Genomic DNA, 20,279 nt, shown 5'->3' with positions numbered 1-20,279 from the left:
CCCCGGCTCCATTTCCTATAGCAGGTAGAGGTAGGAGGGAGAGCCAGGGTTCGGTGTCCAGGGTCCCGACAGCTGTGTCTGTGGGTGTGTGAAAAGCAAGCTCCCCTTGTTCAGGGGGTGACGCAGCCTCTCGGGGACAAGTCCCGGGTTTCAGGTGCCTCCTCTCTTCTACAGGCTTGGTGGAACACGGTCGGAACTGGGCAGCCATTGCCAAAATGGTGGGGACTAAAAGTGAAGCCCAGTGTAAAAACTTTTACTTCAATTACAAAAGGCGCCACAATCTGGACAACCTGCTGCAGCAGCACAAGCAGAAGGTAGGGGCAGCCTCTGGAGGTCGGGGGTCTCTTGGGGGAAAGGACGCCGACAGAAAGGGTCTGCTTGAGAACAAGGGATGCATGGCAGCTTGAACTCTGGGCTGCCTCAGCTCCCCCCGTTCCCCAACCTGCACTGCCGCAGCTCTTGGACCAGAAGGGGGACGTTAGGGCAGAGGGCTGGATGCACTTTGCGTGTGTGTGTGTGTGTGTGTGTGTGTGTTGCACACCTCTCTGGTAGCGGGAGTAGGACATATATTAGGGATTAGAGAGGAATACCAGTGGATAAATGCATCAATCAAGAAACAAGAATTTATTGAACACCTACTATGTGCTGTTCCCATACATGCATACATATACATACATCTACATAATATCTGGGTGCTGAGGATATATTTATGTAGGTGGGTGGTGGTGAGCCCCTCAGTGTTTTGGGGGTGGGTGGGCCCTGCCCCATGCTTTTATTGCCCAGTGTTCCTGTGGGTATCTGTGCGTAAGCACTTGGGTCCATGTGAAAGAACTATAGTCCTAAAGCCCCACAGGTCCAGCTTTGCCTTAATGAAAATGAGAGGAATTGCTTTCTGCTCTAGCATTTTTCTTATCATTTGTCGAGGCTGAAGAAATCCTCATTAACATAGGGCTGCCAGTGCCCCTGGAAGCTGGGGGCCTTCCTGGCAACTTGTGTGGGTCATCTTAGTGGAGAAATGCCCTTGAGTGGTGCCGAGAGGGAATCTGAGGCAGTAGATAAAGAAAAAGGTTAAGGGTCAGTAGCAGAAAATGTTTCATCATTGGATATTGCCTCCTCCTTGGGCAGCAGCAGGCAGAGACCCTTATCCCATTTTTTATTTTTTTATTATAGCTTTTTATTTATATGTTATATGCATGGATACTTTTACAGCATTGACAATTGCCAAACCTTTTGTTCTAGTTTTTCCCCTCCTTCCCCCCAGATGGCAGGTTGATCAATACATGTTAAATATGTTAAAGTATAAATTAAATACAATATAAGTATACATGTCCTAAATTATTTTGCTGTACAAAAAGAATTGGACTTGTCCCATTTTTGAAGTTTTTCCAGCTTGGGTAACATCTAGACAATCTTGTATCCTTGTGGCATTGCACAGTGCACTGGAGTAGGAGGAATTTTGGGAAAGCCACGCATGAAATACTGAAAATAAAAAGCATCATGTTATGTTAGGAAAGAGCAGTTTATCTTTTTTTTTTTTTTTTTTGGTCTCAGACAAGAAAAGAGGAAGGATGTTGTCCTGCCCATAGGAAAACTTTAGACGGCGTTTTCATCGTTTGGGCAGAATGCTGACATATCCAAAATGAGAGAGCCAGGACTTTGGGCTGGATTTTTGGACCTGCTTTGGGTTTCCATTCTACTATTTAGCTAGCCCTTTAAGGTTGCAAATACTTTATGCTCATTAACTCATGTGATCTTTACAAGTAATCGTGAGAAGTAGCTGCTGATTTACAAATGGGGAAACTGAGGCAAGCAGAAGTAACCTAGAAGTGGCCGAGGCTAGATTTGATTAATGTCAAGGTTTCCTGACTCTGGGCACTGTGCTTAATTGTAGCTTTAATTTTTACAAAGTGCTTTCGTTGCATCCTCACCACTTCATAAGGTACTAAATGCTAAAAGCATTCTTTATCCTGAAACTCAACCTCAGATTGGAGTTTAGGGCTCCTTCCAGTATACCAGAGACCTGTCACCGTCATTTTGACTATGCTGCCTCGCGGGCTGGCGGTTTTTAGTGGTCTGCTTGAAAATTCTGTCTTGTGTGTGTCTGCTGCTTGTTCATGTTGGTTTGGATGTTCTGTTTCCTGCATTTGTTGTCATGCGGGTCCTTAACGCATTCTCTCTTGATTCAGTCTTCACGAAGGCCCCGGGAGGAGCGAGACGTGTCCCAGTGTGAAAGCATTGCTTCTACTGTTTCTGCCCAAGAGGATGAAGACATTGAAGCTTCCAATGAAGAAGAAAATCCAGAAGACAGCGAAGGTAGATTTTAGAAAGGATCACAGGGAGCCTTTGCCCCTGCTGTGCCCAGACCTGCAGGCCTCTCGAATGGACTAAGTCATTGGGGAGCAGCTTGGTAAAGGACACACCTGTGATTGCATTTCCACAGCCTTTCGTCTCTCCCATTGTGAACATTGGGTGATGAATAAGGTCTGAATATTGCGCAAGGACAGTGTAGGCATGGTTCTCTTTGTCACATCATTGGTAAGAGAATGAAAAGGTGGTGTTTGTAATAATGTCAATCTTTCCATTTGCTAGATGATTTTCATCCCTCATCAACATCCTTTAGCAAGTATTGACGCAGCATCCAGCTTCTTTTAGGCCTCCCCCAGACCCTTGTGTTCTTGTGGACCAGCCATTGCCAACTGGTTCATTCTGGTGCTCTGGAGGCACCGCCTTGTAATGCTAATATTTCCTAGAGGGTATCCCCTCTCCTCAGCCTGGGACCCCCAGCTTCAATCTCTCTTTCTTTTCCCTAAGCCCTTGGCACAGTGCCTTGAGTTCTAGTGACTGTTCAATAGATTTTTGATGACAGGTTGAGTTGGAGGCAACATTCAACAAGAGGCATTGTACAGGTAGTTCAAAATAGGAAGCGAAAAGTGGAGGTTGGATGCTTACTGGGTCCTAGGATGTATATTTGAGAAGCATACTGGGGTAGGTGCAGGAATATGGCATCTCTGAAGAGTGGCTTTGGGGAAAGATGAGTGGGTAGTGAAAGACCCAGCATTGCCTCTCCATTGGCTTCAGCCTGATTACGTTCTCCTGTGCCAGCAACAATCTTTGTAAAAGAGGCCATTTTCTGTCTCATTTCTTACCTAGCCTTACTCATTGAATGGCTGCTGTCTCAGTCAGATGAAGACCTCAGTTTTAAAAGGGCAGGGTTTCCCACTGAATCCAGGGTCATCTCTTGTCATCCTGATCTCCAGTGGGCCACTAGACCCAGATGGCGGCAGAGGAGACAGTGAAGCTGGGGGACCTTGCCCAGCCTTCCCTCGCTTCAGTTCAGTTCACTTGCATGGCATGTGAATGCCCAGTGTCATGGTCCTCTTTGAGAACAAAGGACAAACAACAGCTCTTGTGGTCTCTCTCCCAGTCCTCTCTATCTAGCAGCCTTCTTTTCTTTCTAACATTCTCCTTTAATTAATTCTCTACTGTGTGTGAAGTAGTGTTAGAAACTGGCAGGGATACAAAGATCATTACCTTTATGGAATTTTTGTTCTAGCTAGATGAATGAAACATTCTCAGTACTATACAATAAGTCACAATAATATAACAAATTGCAAATAAGTAGAGTGTGAAATAGATTGTAATGTGATACAAAAAGATTGTATTTTTTCATAACTAGAGTATAGTTAGCTAGCTTATGAGACATATAAAATTCTGTGCAAGTTCTGAGAAAGAGTGCCTTTCAATCTCAGGGGAAGAAGTGTATGAACAGGTGCTTATTATATCTCTTCTCTTACTCTGCTCAGAATGTAATCCTTCCAATAGGCTTATTATACCATCAAAATAGCATTTCCCTGCTCAGAAATCTCCTGTGATACCCCAACCCTACAGAATCAAAGCCAATTTATCACCAACTGTAATTGTTTTCCTGCATCCCAAACTATCCCAGTTCCATACCTTTCTTCACTTGTACCTTCCTAGAATCTCTTTCTTTTGTAGAAATACTGTCTAGAAAACTTTCTCACACCTTCAACAACAAAAAAAAATTTCTCTTTTCATTTTTTTCTGTTCCAATAATACTTAATACTTTTCCTATAACAGTTGCCAAGTTTTTAACACAACATAGTGTTGGCACATGGTAGGTATTTTAATAAATGTTCATAGAATAAATGAATGCTTTCTATTGAATTAGAGTTATTTCTCCATGAATCTTTTCTCCTATAATAGTCTGTCTTGTTCCACTTTGTAGATTTACCATTACCTGGTGCAGACCTTTTATACATAGCTCCTTGTAAGCTTTCTGTCCACTAGCAAAGTATCATGAGACTTGAATGTCAGATCAGGCCCTGTCCTTTTCATTGTGGTGTAAGGTGGCTTCTTTGGAACAAGAGATTTTCCTTGTTTGGTTGTTGTAATTGTCTCTTAGACTAATGCTCAGTGGTGTAGAAAAATGTTGTCTAATTTGATTTCAATAGTGGGGGGCAGTCAGCATGTACCCCAAAGAAATGCAGTAGCATTGGTCCCTTACTGCCTTCATGTTCCTTGACACTTTTCAAAAGCTGAATATCTGAGGAGGAAATTTCTACCTTGTGGAATTCCCCACATAGTAAAATCACAAATTCTCAGTTTAAAAAAAAATCTGAAATTATTGTAGGAAATAAAAGATGAGAACTCATTCCTTGAAATTTAGGTTAATACTTTTTACTTTATGGAATTTCATTTTCATATATATATATATAATTTTCAGATATATTAATATTTAGAAAGGAGATCTTAGTTTGAGGTAGATTAAAACCTATGAAACCCTTTCAAATTTTCAAGTAGAGATTTTCAAAAAATTTTCAAAAGGATTTTTTGGTGGAAAATTTCTGTGGGGCAAAAGGGTTGTTTGTGAAATGTAAACTGCTAACATCACTCAGCCCTTCCAAGTTAGTAACAAAGCTCCCTTTTCCAAGTCCCTATCAGTTAGACTGGGGACCCTTGCTGATTCCTGAATGTGCTCCTGAGGAGTGTACTCTGCCTTATCTTCCAGGTGCTGAAAATAGCTCTGACACAGAGAGTGCACCTTCTCCCTCCCCGGATGAGGGTGCCAAGCCAGGTGAGGACCCAACAGAAAATGCCTCTTCTGGCCTAGCCAGCGAGGCCCCGGGAGAACTGCAATCCAGTACAAGCGGCCCCGGCGCTTCTCCCGCTTCTATCGTCCCGACTGCAAAGCCAGGAGCTGGACAAGAAGCCTTGGAAACTCAGGTTAAGGAGGAAGTCACTGAAGACCCTGAGGAGCCCATGGAAATTGATGGTGAAAGTCCCTCTGCTGACACTCAGTCACTTGGTAGTCTCTGCGGGCAAACCAAAGCAGAACCTGGTGACGCAGAGGTGAGGGTGCCCGAAAATGTCCAGGTGAAAACAGAAAGGGACGCCAAAGAGGGAGACTCCGCAAGGCCCAAGGAGAGGTCTGAGCCAGAGGACACGAGCTTCGCCGTAGCCCAGACTTCCAGTGCTCTGAGGCCTGAGTCTCGTTCTGACAACGATTCCAGCGCGACCTGTAGCGCCGATGAAGATGTGGATGGAGAACCTCCTGAGAGGCAGAGGTGAGTGTGGGCGGGGCCAGATGGGGCTGGGCGGCTGCTCTGCTGGTCATAGGAAGACGGCCCCGTACATGGGGGCCTGCAGGGCCCCCCATCTTAGTTCTATGCAGCAAGCAGACGTTATCTTATACGTGCATAATTCTCTGCATGTTCTCTCTCCTAGGGTGAGCTCCTTAAAGGGAGGACCCCTGCTTTTGCCCTTGTACTGCAACAGTTGTGTGTGGCACAGAAAAGGTGCTTAATACAGAAGTGCTGGCTTACTGAGCAGGAGAATCAGGGGAGAATAGTCTCAGAAAGCTCAAGGAAGGAGAAGGTCTGATCACATGTTTCAGAGGAATTAAGAAAGGTTAGGGACTCAGAAAAGTCCTTCAGATTTTACAGTTAAGAGACTGTTGTTTAGCTTAAAGGATTGGATCAGAAGCTAAGCTGAAAAGGATTAAGAAGGCAGCAGAGTAAGAAATATGGAAGCAGCAGATTTTCTTTTTTTTCCTTTTAAAAAAAATATTTTTTTTGATAATGGAAATTTAAGAGAGATCTAGGATAATAGGTTAAGGGAACTGTAGGGTCAGCTGAGGGTCTTTTAAGACTGGTAAACCAGAAATGTTTGTAAGCTTCAGGGGAAAGCTAGAGACTGTGGAGATGTTACATTTGGAGAAAAAGGGAGAGTGAATGAGTGAGGTTCTGGGAGAGATAAGGGACACCCAAAGGCTGAGGAGAGAAGCATTGTACGAGCTCTTTTTTAGAGGGTGGTATTACAGCCCTAGGAGAGGGACTTCCCTGAAGAGCTGTGGAGTGGAGTGATAGAAGCAGTTTGGGAAGAGAAGGGCTGGGCAGCTAAACAGAGAAGCGGAGCCACTTCAAACAGGGCTCTTCAGCAACAAAAAAGCAAGATGATGGCACCTTGAGAGCTGGGATTTGTTGAGGCACAGGTGGTAATGGGGCTACACAAAAGAAAACAGTTGACATGGTTAGCAGTAGGGCCAGAATGGCCAGGGGAGGAAATAGCTTGGGAGAGCAGGGAGGTAGGTTATAATCAAAGGCTGGAGCCTAGATAAATAGATTTAGGAGCAAGTAGACAAAGGTAGAATTGCAAAAAGAGCCAATTAAACTTTAAAATATACCATTTCATGATTAAAATGGTGGTTGTAGATTGAAATTAATTTAGTATGGAAGTACTCTTTAGGCATCCTAGAATTCCTTTTAACAATTTGACGTTTTTTAATTTTAACTTTAAACATTATTTAGTTATTTTGTTTTTCTAGATTTTTCAAGATAGCGGAAGAGAATAGGAGATTGAAGGGACAGAAGAGAAATCTTCATTTCTAAATATAACTTCATTTTAAAAGTTTATTTTATATGTTCCTTGAAAATAGCTATATTTAATTGTCCTTTAATGACATGAAGTGAAGTGATCCTCTTAATATATTTTTAAGAACCTAAATCACCCTTGAGTTAATACATATTTGTATAATATTGACCGAAAATGTAGCTTTAACTGTTTAAAATAAAATAGTCTTTACTGTTTGGCATAATTGCCACCTTTTAAAAAAATCATTCCTAATGATTTCTCTAACATTCTTATTTTCTAAAATCCACCATAACTATTACCCATAAAAGGTAAGTCCTTTGGTCTGATCACAAGCATGGTCCAAGTCATCAATGTTGCCAGGCTCACCCGTTAGTGACAGAGCTGTGCTGCTGACCCCAGGCCAAGATTTTCAGTCTGTCTCTTCGGGACACAAGAAAGCGAGGTCACCTTTTCAACCCCTTTTATGTAAATTCAGGTCAGGATAAGGCCAAATAACTTTGTTTATGAGTTAGTAGTGACATGCTATCATCTTTGTTTCCTCAGTTGTAAGAACCATATTTTAATTAACATAAGTAAATTATACAGATTAATATAAGGGAATTAGCTGTAAACTTTTTTTAAATTATTATTTTTTTTTTTTGGCTCTTTTTTCCTGACTCCAGAATGTTTCCTATGGATTCAAAACCTTCACTGTTAAATCCTACTGGATCTGTATTAGTCTCTTCTCCCATCAAACCAGCTACAATGGACCTACAACAGCTTCATCATCGAGCTGCTGTCATCCCACCAATGGTAAGTTCTTAGTGCCATCTAACCCGGGTTTGAGGTTAGGTTATCTTAAATTTTCATTTATTTGAAGGACTTTCATTCTAGTACCTGTGAGAAAGGAAAACTTGTTCCAGAAAGTCCTCTTCTTTCATTGCCATAGATTTTGTGTTTTCTCATTGTGTATGGATGGGTCAAGTGGTGGTGGAGGTAGATGGAAACTCGAGGTAGAGAAGAAGAATTAACAGAATTTGATCCTCCTAGTAATGAACCCACAAGAAATCAGAGAGCCTCTACTCAAAGACATCCATTGAAGAGAAGCCTATCCTTTCCCAAGGTATCCCCTCCTACTTTGGGACAGTTGTAATTGTTAACAAGTTTTTCCTGATATCAAGCATAAATTCATTTATCTTTTTACAACTTTAAACTGATTCAGATTTTTTCCCTCTTGGGCCATACAGAACAGATACAATGCCTTTTCTTACATGATAGTGCTTCAACTATCTGGAAATAGCTTCTTATAACCCTCAGTGAAACCTGTGTGCATCCCCAGGCTTCCTCTCCCACCCAGAGACCATCAGAGGAAAAGAATTCTGTGCTTCATGCTCTTCTCCCTTGAATTTTGAATTTAACTTTGTGAGCAATTCTTGATATGATTGCTTTTCAGTATGTTGCTTCTTCATGGGAGTGGACTTTAATATCTATTATGTCATCTTTTTCAGGGTCAGCCCTTATCCAAATGTCAGATATCAAAAGGAATAGACTCATTAGAGCAAAAGTTTTAGTAATTCTGTGTTCATGTACATGGTAGACAGTATTTCCCAATCTTTAGTGTTTACTTTTGAAGATAGTATATAGTATTAAATTTGTTTTTATCCTTGCCAAAATTCAAGTTTTGTTTAAGAGAAAGGAAAACAAAAAAAAGAAAGCAATGATTAACTGGACGTTGCTGTAAGTAGTGATTCACAAAATTCTGCCACAGCAGACTCCTTGGCACATTTTCCCCGTTCTCCTTGCAGGTCTCCTGCACCCCCTGTAGCGTGCCGGTTGGTGCCCCTGTGAGCGGCTATGCTCTTTATCAGAGGCACATTAAAGCCATGCATGAGTCAGCCCTCCTGGAGGAGCGGCAGAGGCAAGAGCAACTTGATCCAGAGTGTCGACGTTCTGCAAGTCCCAGTGTCGAATGGGAAGGTAGGTTTCATGATTAGGAACATGGCACATTCATACCACCCTATCTTTCCTCCCACCCGTAAGTGAAGCCACTGAAGGAGTCTAGAATGAGTTTTGTGGATGGCTAGTCCCATCATTACATTCTAGGTATTTTGTAAACCATCATTAAAAACCAGTGGGTAATTATTACTCCCATTTTTATGGACAAATTAATTCCTAGAATTGAACCTAAGGAAAAATGGTCAGTATTTTCTATTCATTAACCTGAAATTTAAAAGTTCTATTAAGGAATAGTTATAGCTACTAAAAAACCAAAGCAATATTTTCAGTGTTACATATTGGCTAATTCTTAATTTGTATCTTTTGAGTGTTTTGCCAAAGCTATGGTTAGAGCCTCTAATTCTTCTAAATTATAAGAGCAAATAAGGATTCAACATCTAACACTTAAAATAAAAATGGTTTGCAGTCTGAAATGTGTACAGCTGATCTAAGTGATTTAAGTTTGTACAAAACCCCAGAGTCAGGTTTCCTTTCATGTTTTTGAAAGAAGCCCTAATTTCCACATTTACTCTTCAAGGCAAAACAATTCTGCATTTAGTCTGGAATGAAGCCTTAGCTCTGTTGATGAGACCTGGTTCTTAGTTATACACCTTCTGACATCATGTAGTTTGGTAAAATAGGATTTTAGAAAATTCTATTGAATAGTTTCCTCTTTATCAAGATGATTCACAAGGCTCTTGAGAAGAATTTATGGATGTAAATAAGAGTTGTCAGCTTTGCAATGACAAACTTGTGAAAAGCTTTGTAATGCAAAACAGCATTTTCAGGACTCAGCCATCCTGCTTTTTCCTTCCTCTAAATAATAAAAATGGATGTCTTGCCAGAATTTGTTATAGTAAAGTGCCAAAAAGCAATTATATTTTGGGTTGTATGCGTAGGCCTTCTCAAGCCTATCTCTTTATCATTTTAAAATGAGGAAGAAACAAGCCAAGGGGAGTGGAGCAATGGCATCTTTTGAATTCAAGATCTATCTACTTTCTAAATAAAAATGTCCCCATCTTGTGGGATTTGAGGATATTGCCATCTGAGATTATTTCAACCATGTTGCATTTCCCCAACTACGGACACATATATTATTCTTATTAATAGAATCCCTAGGAATAAAGATTTTATTGAACTAGAATCTGTGATTTGATGGTCATTGTTTCCTGCATGGTAGACATGATGAAGGCGTGTGCAGAAAATTGAGTTTGTAAATTTATCACTTTGAAGTGGTTTAGGATAAGTTGTAGAAACCTTGGTAACTTCATCATCCCAAATGATTATATACATTGAACTCATAACATTCTGCTTTAAAGGGAACAAGTTTAAAAAATTTGGGTGTGACTAAAATTTACTACTAATAAAAGAGGATTTCAATCTCTTCTGCATGAGGGAAAAGATCTGAGACACCCAAAAGAAACTTAGGCCCCCACCTTTTTCTTGTGTTTTGTTGTATTTTTTCTCCCAAATAAACATACTTAGGAATTTTGAGGCTGGATCTGAATGGTATGACTAAGCCAGATAGAAACCAAAAGTTATGAATTTAAGAAATGTAAATTCTAGTTAAACTTCTCAGTAACCCCTATGCATGTGGGCTTGCTTTGCCTCATACTGGAATTTTCAAGATTCTACCCTTTATATTAGCTCCTTGAACAGTAATTAATCAGTGTGGATTGGGCTTTCTGTGGGCTTGAGTCACAATTCAGTTCCTTAATCCACTATAACTTTCCCTCCCCCAGTCTTTTGATTCAGACATCTTTGCATTGTATTCAATTTATCAAAGGCAGTCTCAAAATTCATTTTTAAAATTACAGCAGAAACATATCATTTACATGGACTATTAAGGTAAATGACTAGTAATGATGTAACTTATATTTAGGGAATCCAGGAAAATGTTGATAAAATAACTTATGATAGAAACAATATCAGACAGCATTTCTCTCTTCCTTTAAAGTTGGCAAAGCATTTCATACAGATTCTCACTTGATCCTTTCATCTGCCCTTGTGAGGAAAAACTGTGCAAATATTATGACCCTCTTTTACAAATGGAGACGCTTATCTGTCAATGAGCATTGTCTTCCAGAGGCTTCCTGGCTGGAAATGGCCAGGCCACAAGTAGAGGAAGGCCTTTGAAACTTCCAGATTAGCCACTTTCTACTCCAACTTGATGTTTCTTGTGCAATTAATTTTTATTTATTTTAAAAATTCTTTACTTTTGGGGGAAATTGTTTTTCCTTTTTCTTCCCGAACTTGCATGTGTACACACACACATACACATATGCACACACGCGTGCATATATACACACAAGTAATAGGAAATATCAGGTTGACAAGACTAATCTAAAGTACAATCAAAAAATTTTAAGTGTCTGATCTATGTATTTTATGTATGGTTTTCACTTAAGATTTTTCCATGTATGTGAGCTTGTTCAACCCAGTAGCCTAGGGATGCAGCTTCACTTTTAGAGGTTCCTTAAAAGAAGCTTTCTTCCTGTAAAACTTCCACTAATCCAGCTATGGGTAGATACTTTGGATCCAAGCTCTTTCTTGCCCTTTCTTTTCTGTTATAATAAATTTAAACATCTGAAGGATTTTCCTGAAGCTAAGCACAATTGTGTTCAGTTCCTCACTCACTTGTGTCTTAAGACTGGGATTTGTTAGGAGTAAAAGGAGTGACATATTCTCATTTTTTTAAAGCACTGGACACATAATAAAAATAACTAAAGTAACTATTTTAAACTCATTTGATCCCATCCTGAAGTTGGAGAGGATGAAATGGTAAAGAAGTAAATTATAGGAAAAATTTTCTGTAGTTGAGATGCAGATTTCCATTACAGTCTGTTTTTGTTACAAGTCTTATAAAAATAAACAGCAAATTCTATGAAAGGTGTAAGTGATGATAGGTGCTTGTGTAGGCTGATTGATTCTAAAATTGCTATAGCTGAATTTTGCATTTAAACTGAATGAATATGTAAGCACTGGAAGGAAATCTTAGTTGGCACAAAATCCTTGCCAGCTTTTCTGAACTTGAATTTGTAGCCTGTTCTACCCTTTAAAACTTTATATTTGGTTACATTTAAATATTCTGGTCTTAATTAGTTTCAGCTTCAGATTTTTTTTTTCTAAAGCCAGATGTTGATTTTGTTGGATTAGCTCAGCTCAGTTTTATCTCTTTCTAAAATTATCTAAAGATACTTAAAAAGGCCTGAGGACACAGGTTGACTTTGAGACAGTTGGTGCCTCTTGAGCCCGACATACCCCACTTGAGGCACGTGGTTGCCTGGTGGTGTGCCATTGGTCCCTGGTCTTGAGTTCCCAAGATAATTGCCACATTTGCCTTTTTTGTTAGTGTGCTGATGTTTCTTTGCTTTTTAGATAATGTAAAGAGTTTTCGTTTGGCTTTCCTTTTCCTGGTTTTCATCTGAGTGTGGATTTTTGTTGGGGGCGGGGTGTTTGGAGGCTTTTGGTTCATTCACTTGTTGTTAGACTGCCCCTATCCTGGATGATGTGGGCTAGGTCCTTAATGTTTTAATTTAAGGTCCTTCCCTCATTTGGTAACCTTGACTTTCTTAGGAAAATCAGTGGCCCTTCCGGCTCATGCTGAGGTCAGACCTGCAGTAGAACAGGCAGCGCAGATGCAGAGCCCCGCAGCGGGGTCCCGGCAGAGGCCCTCTCCAAGAGGAGTCAGTAGGGCATCTCCACAGCCTGGTCGGAGTGACGCCCGCTGTAGTGCCCCACCAGGTAACTGTGGCTCCTGGGCTTAGTGGTGGCCAGCGTCTGCCTTCAGTTGTGCAGTAATGCACCTTTCCTTATTCCTTCTGCACTTCCAAGATGACATCTTCCCCGTTTCCGTGTCTTGTGAGCAGACATACCTGCTTTCCCTGACTGTCTTCGTGACAGCCACACGGCTTTTCCTTGAAGCATTTGTGTATGAAATCCTGAGTTATTTCAGTATGTTTTCCAGCATCTTAGTGGGAGCTAAAGTCATTGCCTATTCTTCATATCAAGTAGGATATAAAGAGGAAATGGAAATAGGGCCAAAGAGGAATTAAGACTATTCCCAAGAAACCTCCTTTTCTGTGAGTTGTGAAGTCCAGAGCAGTGATGAAGGCCTTTTTGGAGAAAAACTAAACATAGTTTGCTTCTGCTGCTCAGGGTCTGGAAAGAATATGAGATGTTTAAGCAACAAAAACAAGCTAGATTGTGTGTTTGCCTTGTGAGGGTAAATGTTGTCATTGGAGACGAGATAGTTGTGCTTTACAAACTCACAAGAGCCACCAGTGACCTAAATTCTGAAGGGAAAACAAGAACTCATCAGAAAGAGATGCATTTAGGAATGAGGGAACACCATTCTGTAGTCCAGCCGTTAATCATGTTTCACTTTGGGACCAAGTCTTGTGCTGGTTAATACGTATTAGCAGGCTAAGAAACTGATGTGGTTTTCAAGCTTTTCTTTTTCTTTAAAAGTCCTCCAGCCTGCTCCACATCAAGTGATAACAAGTCTCCCCGATGCAGCACGGCTTCCAACAACACGACCCACCAGGCCACCGCCTCCACTCATTCCTTCTTCTAAAAGCACTGTGGCCACTGAAAAGCCATCCTTTATTATGGGAGGATCAATCTCACAGGTATAACTCTTTCTGAATACTGCTTTTTTTTTTTTTTTTAAGATTTTTCTGTCTTTATTGTACTAGTTAATTATACCTAATTAGTAGTAATTTCCCCAAAGACCCTTCAGAAACCCTGTCTAGAAAGTGTAATCTATTGCATGCCCCAGGGAGAAGCAGAGTATCAACAGTGTCTAGACTATGATTTACCATTTATTCCTTTAATTATTTGCCTCCTTGTTTTGGTAGCACACAGCCAAAGGAAGGAGAAATGCACAATTTAAATATAACATGGTCCTTTCCCTTAAAGAATTTATAACCTAGTGGAGGATTAAGATAAAAATGCAAATAAGTGTCATATACAGTGTTACCTAGGAGAATTATATGTGAGTTAGAGTATGTGTAAAGTGAGGTCTGCTGGGGGAGACTATAAATCAAGGGCATCAGGAGAAAGGCATTGTGGAAGAGCTCAGAAGTGCCTGAAGAGGCAGTCGAACAAGATCTTCCTGAGTCCCAGTCCTTTCTATTATCTAATGTACCATGAATGCCCAACAGAGAAATTGCAATTTTACTTAGGGCATTTTTAGCAGCCAACGATGATATTTGAGAATAGGAGGGACACAACCAGATCTGTGTTGTATTCTTCCAGTACATGAAAATTGTTATCTGTGGGAGACCATGTGATAAAAATATTAGCTAATAATCATAAAACCTGATAATTCTGTAGCACTTAACTCTATACCAGGCTCAGGGCTAAGCACTTTACCATGATTTTCTTGGATCCTCACAACAACTCTAGGAGGTCAGTGCTGTCGTTAGCCACATTTTATACATGAGGAAACTGAGCAAATGTGTTACATGACTTGCCCAGGGTCACACAGCTAGTGAGTGTCTGGCTGCATCAAGTTCAGCGCTCTATCCACTGCCACATCGTGACTGCTCCATTAGGACCCTAGCATAGTAAAGGAAGCTGCGGGCGTCAGAAGGGACAGTGTTTGGAGGGAGAGACATTGCAGATACAGAATCCCAGGGCTCGTTTAACAGATGAGATACAAGGGCTGAGGAGGAGGACATGACACAAGTTAGAGTAAACATGGTGCCTCTGGCCAGAGAGGGCCAGCAGCGGAGGGACCTTTAGAGAAAGCTCAGGTTTGGGGGTGCTGACATTGCGGTGCCAGGGACAGAACCATCTGGGGATGGCTTGCTTTGACCTTCTCAAGGAGAGCAGTTTACATAACTGAGTACACGACTGTTCCTGCCGGTACAGACAGTTTAAAATGTTTTTAGCGTTGGGAATGGACATCACCATCTGCTGACTGAATGCTGCTAGTGAAGTGTAGGGAATGGCTGCTTTGGACTGGATGTCCTCCATGGACTCTTCCCACTTTGTGGCTTTGCAGTGATATATTGTTTATAGAATTGGAAAATGAGTTCTTTTACAGAATGGCTACCAAGTGCAGGTAATTACACTAATTTCCAAGGAGAGTTGTCACTTCATTTGGTCCCAGAGAGGGCAGGAATGGCAGCTTCTTCCTCACAGATACTGAGAATTGGGGGGTGTGGGGGGGGGGGGAACACAGCATCAAGAACTCCCTTGAAAGAAATCTGCCCTTTAACTAGCAGCCTGCACAGCAGCACAAACCATCCTAGGTGCCCTGGGCAGCCAGCCTGCTCATTTGGTCTTTCCTTTCAGGGAACCCCTGGCACCTATTTGACCTCTCATTGCCAAGCTTCCTACACACCAGAGCCAGCAAAGCCTTCAGTTGGGTCTATCTCTCTTGGATTACCACGACAGCAGGAACCGACAAAGCCTGGTAAGGAGCTGAGGGCACTGGCTTTGGGGCACTGAAAGAAGATTCCTTCCCTGCTGCTGGAGTCATGGCCTCCTTGTTTTCTTACTTTGATCAGCTGCCTCCATCCCCTACATCAAGCAGGAGGAATTCTCTCCCCGTGGTCAAACCTCCCAGCCTGAAGGCTTATTGGTCAGGGCCCAGCATGAAGGTGTTGTCAGAGGTAACAAATACTGGGACAGAATGGGTGGAGAAAGGTTATTTTTTTCAGGAAGAAAAGAGAGATGGTCCAGTGGAAGTCAGTCAGTGGTAGTTCATAAACAGTAGCTTCGACTTCTTTAATTCTGTTTTTGTTTTAAATGTGGTTATTTGGTAAGACTATATGTCCCTTTGTTATAAATATATATTGAATAATGCTTCTAAAATAATTTTTAAAAATCCATCATGTCATGTCCCCATTTCCCCATGATTCGGTAGTTTAAGGTTACAAGTTGAATGATTTTCCTGAAAGGATATAATTTTGCCATTAATTTCATTTTGATCCAGGTACTACAACAGCAATCCAAGAAGGAAGTATCACTCGAGGAACCCCAGCTAGTAAAGTTCCTGTTGAAAATATCCCTTCCCTTCGAGGCTCTATTACTCAGGTAATTTAGTGTGAAAGCTCTAGATTGTTGTGGATTGCAAAGCTTTCTTTGTTTCAAAATATAATTAATGGAGCCAATTTTCCATTCATTTATCTTTATGAGAAAGATGAACACAAAATGTCATCAGGTGGCTGATGGAAGTCATCACACTTGGGAACATTTTCATTGTATCCCATTGTCAGGTAAAGGGAGGAGGCTTGTGGCTAATTTCTCCAGAAGGGTCACCACTTTTGCAGATGGACAATAAAGCCAAATTCAGTGCAGTCCTACAAATATCTCTCTTCCACTCCAATGAGTGAAAATGCACTGTGCTAGGCATTGGGGGATCCCCATACATGTAAAAAATTAGCAAATAGAAAAGGATGTTCATAGAGTGAGGGTGTAAGTATCCAAGACAAGTGGGAAAGTTCTCAGGGAGCAGGTAACAACTTGGATCATATTTGGAAGGAAGCTTGGGATTCTGGGAGGTGATGCCAAGGATATATTGGTTTATTGCCACCATTGGGGGTTCCTTGGGACATCTTTATAACAGACCATTTGGACAGAACAGAATGAACATAAAGGGGAAGTAACAATGAAAAGGTGGATAGAAACTTGATTGGGGAGCAATAGTCACTGAAAATGTTTGTGTATGAGAGGGGTGTGGTTTGAAGTAAGAGTTTGAGGGTGCCACAGTTGGGTCTGTGTTTTATCAATTTCTGTTTGGCTTCTTTGAGAAGGGTGGATGGGTGAGGGGAGAAACTGGAGGTTGAGGTCAGTTAGTAGCCTCATCCAGTGTCCAGGTGAGATGGGATAAGGGCTGGTATCAGAGAGCTGAAGTTGTGATGGGACAGAAAGGGACCAGTCGATGTGCGCACTATTATGTATGCCGAGGGTAGGAGTGAATCTTACAAGATTGGCCCCTGATTCAAAGTTAGGAAGAGGGAAGAATCAGTTATATCCCTCAGAGAAGCTGTGAGGTCAAGCAAGGCCGGAGGTCTTGTCAGCCATGGAAGTATGTTTTCCACATAGTCTCCCTTTCAGGACTTGGCTTTAAGCATTTTTATGGACACACACAAAGAGGTAGAATTGAGAAGGGAGTAGGGAGAGGAAAATGTGATTCTTTTTTTTTTTTAATCTTTTTGATGAAGGATTATGGGCTTGAAGCTTTTCTGTAAACTTTTTTTGAGGAGCAGGGAGTTTGATCAGAAAGACAAGTCTATAAATTATTTTGTGAGTGATCACAATTGAATCCTAAGCACAGTATTCAGGTCTTCTTTACATCTTAGTGGTCTTTCTATCCCCTTTTACAGTAACAATGCACACAGCCTGACTTGGAGGACTTTTAATTTGCCTTTGGTGGTTGAACTGCCAAACACCTCTGTGTTTTTGGTTATTCGTATCTAAGGAGTGGGTTTTTACATGATCTTCATTGTTAGGATTGAGAAAATAATGAACAAGTTCCAAGATTTCTCTCATCCCCACCCACCCTCTAAATCCAGTTTGTCTCCCCCCAAAAACAATAAATAAATTTTCGGACATACTTTATTCCTCTAAGATAAGCAACAGCCAAGAAAGAGAAAATGCCCACTTTACCCTTTTAACTTAGCATTGACAAGCCCCGATTAAAGACATTGTTAAGTAGTAGCAGGTGGACTCATGCTCATTTCCCAGTGGCATCCTGAACTTAGCCAAGTGGATGGAGAGTATCACTGGGAGGCAGGAAGACTTTGATTCAAGGTTATGTGACTCTGAGTGTGCCACTCCCACTTGGTCAATTCTCCAAAAGTGAGTTACAGAAGAATATCTGATATTTATTGGTATGGAAAATTTCTACAGTGGGCTAACATTCAAAGGACTGAACCCCAAACACAAACACTCATCATTGTCACATGATTTGAAACACCTTTTAGAATTCATGCAATGTTTGCAAATAGTGTACATGTTATTCAAAGATTAAAAAGCATTTTTCTTGTTGGTTTAAGTAATTATGTTAATTCATTGCATGAACACTCCTTGAACTCTTACCATGTCTAAGGCATGGTGGGAAACAGTGAAGAAGAAGATTGCATTCATTTCCTTTAATGAACTTAGAAGGTAATATGTATGATAGTGGAATTGAGGATTTTTAATTTCATTAGAAATTTGCTCAAAGGTTTACCAACCTGAACAAAGATGATCACTCTGAGGACCAGAGGACATAATTACTGACTTGAATATAACATAGATATGGCATCTCACTTTTTACACATATCCTTTCCCAGCTCTGTCCAGTTCTTCCTCTTTTGAAAGCAGGGTTCAGGATCACCATTCCTGTTATCTAAAAGGATCATTATTTCTATTATCTAAAAGAATCGGGGTCTGGCCTGGAAGCCATTGGCATAGGGACACCTGGGGGAGGAAGTTCTCCACCAGTGAGTGCAGCATCTCTGCAGCTTATGAGCAAAAGCTACCCGGAGCTCTGGAGACAAAAATGATCATCTTGGCTCATTCAGACCCAGGATTCGAACCTAGGTCTTTCTGTCTCCAGCACCAATTCTCCACTACTACCCCATGCTGCTTCTCATTGTTATCTATAAAATATTTAATTAAATATATATTTCCAAGGCAATCCCAACAAACTTGGGAAAGAAAATACCATCTGTATTCAGAAAAAGAACTATAGAGATTGAATGTAAATCAGCACATGTTATGTTTACTTCTTTTTCCTGTTGTTGTTTTTTTTTCTTTCTCCCATGGTTTTTCCCTTTTGTTCTGATTTTTCTCTCCTAACATGATTCATAAAACAATGTGCATTTAAAAAATAGCAATACATAAATTAAAAAGAAATGAAATGCATTAAAGTTTGTTTTGTCATATGTAGAATTAAAATCAAGTTGTCCATTCAGAAGATAATCAGCTTTCTTCTCTTTTTGTCAGGGTACTCCAGCTCTGTCCCAGCCTGGTATACAAACAGACACAGTGGTGAAGGGAGCGATTGCCAGGCTTTCCATGGAAGAAGGTAGCCCAGAGAAGAGTCGAGAGGAAGCTGTAGCCAAAGGCCATGTGATTTATGAAGGAAAGAGTGGACACATATTGTCATATGATAGTAAGTCTGGAAAGTGAACTGTGTAGAATGACAGTCATGTCATGGCATCTCAATGGGCAGAGATCACGGAAACCCCCTGGGCAGATCTTTTTCTGAAGAAGAGTCGCTTGTCCAAGCTTCCTTGAGAAGCACTCTTCCAGCCTGATTGGGAAGATTTCTGGGGAGCTGGCACCCATGGCCTCCGGCCCTCCACTTGCAGTTAGCACGTACTTAGTGACAGCCTTAGAAGCTTCAAGGTGCATCTTTGCACTCTGCTTGTGGGGGTCCTGATTGCACCCTCCCCAGCCAACCAGAACAAACCTTTTCTGTGCTTAAAAACAGCTTTCATGTACCCTTTCAAGTGTTTTCTTTAACCCTTTTTCTTTTCGTGAATGCTCTTATGGAGAACACGTAGAGTGTTCCTTCCTTCCATTTCTTTAAATTCTTCAGTTTTTTGTGACCTTGTTAAAGCAAAGTAATAACAACAATAATACTAGCTAATGTTCATATAGTGCTTAAAGTTTCCAAAGTGCTCGATGTATCTGATCTCATTGGAGTTTGTTCACACACCAACCCTGTGGGAGAACTGTTGTATTCTGCAGATGAGGAAACAGGCTGAGAAGTTAAATGACTTAAACCCATAATCACATACCTAGTAAGTGTCTTAAGGCAAGATTTGCACTCAGGTCATGCTACATTGCCTCCATCTTGACTTATGAAACTGATTTTTTTTTTTTCCGTAAGCTTAAGACATGACTTTTATTCCTATTAAATTTCAAACTGTTAGGTTCAGTTCAATGGTCTAGCCTGTCAAAGCATTTTTGCATTTTTATACCATTGTGCAGCATGTTGGCTCACCCTCCCAACATTGTCATTTACAGATTCAGCTGCTTTACTATTTGTGCAAATAAGTAAATTTAACTAGCTTTAACTAAATTTTAATTTAATGGTATTGGCTTCATAAAAAGGTGTGTGTGTGTGTGTGTGTGTGTGTGTGTACATACATGAAATTTCATCTATTCATCAGTTTCAAACACCTTGACTAGGAAGTATTTTTCAGGTTTAACTTTAAATTGCTTTTAGAAAGAGATTTTTTTTATTAAACTAACAAGAGCAAGTATTTTCTTTTCTTTTTTTTTTTTCAAGTTTCAAAGTCTTTTTTTGGGGGGGGTGTTTTTTTTTTTATAATCATTACTTTTTAGTGACAGTACATATGCCTGGGTACCCTTCCCCAGATGGCAAGCAGTCTTATACATGTTAAATATGTCACAGTATATCCTAGATACAATATATGTGTGCAGAACCGAACAGTTCTCTTTTG

General features: G+C 40.7%; 1 protein-coding gene across 12 annotated transcripts in view; it reads left to right on the top strand.

Annotated features, from left to right (window-relative positions):
* Positions 1-20,279, top strand: part of NCOR1 (nuclear receptor corepressor 1) — a 168,726-nt gene that overhangs the window by 115,147 nt on the left and 33,300 nt on the right. For 10 of the 12 annotated variants that reach the window (XM_031967846.1, XM_031967853.1, XM_031967850.1 and 7 more), the window contains 11 exons: positions 175-314; positions 2,187-2,313; positions 5,030-5,585; positions 7,554-7,683; positions 8,676-8,847; positions 12,442-12,609; positions 13,336-13,496; positions 15,169-15,289; positions 15,384-15,488; positions 15,812-15,912; positions 18,811-18,979. In XM_031967846.1, coding sequence (XP_031823706.1) covers positions 175-314; positions 2,187-2,313; positions 5,030-5,585; positions 7,554-7,683; positions 8,676-8,847; positions 12,442-12,609; positions 13,336-13,496; positions 15,169-15,289; positions 15,384-15,488; positions 15,812-15,912; positions 18,811-18,979 — 1,950 coding nt within the window. The remainder of the gene's footprint in view (positions 1-174; positions 315-2,186; positions 2,314-5,029; positions 5,586-7,553; positions 7,684-8,675; positions 8,848-12,441; positions 12,610-13,335; positions 13,497-15,168; positions 15,290-15,383; positions 15,489-15,811; positions 15,913-18,810; positions 18,980-20,279) is intronic. The other 2 variants (XM_031967857.1, XM_031967856.1) reach the window with 1 other exon arrangement.

This window comes from Sarcophilus harrisii, chromosome 4, assembly GCF_902635505.1.
Source record: "Sarcophilus harrisii chromosome 4, mSarHar1.11, whole genome shotgun sequence".
Lineage (NCBI taxonomy): Eukaryota > Metazoa > Chordata > Mammalia > Dasyuromorphia > Dasyuridae > Sarcophilus > Sarcophilus harrisii.
This window is presented reverse-complemented; position numbering and strand designations above follow the sequence as displayed.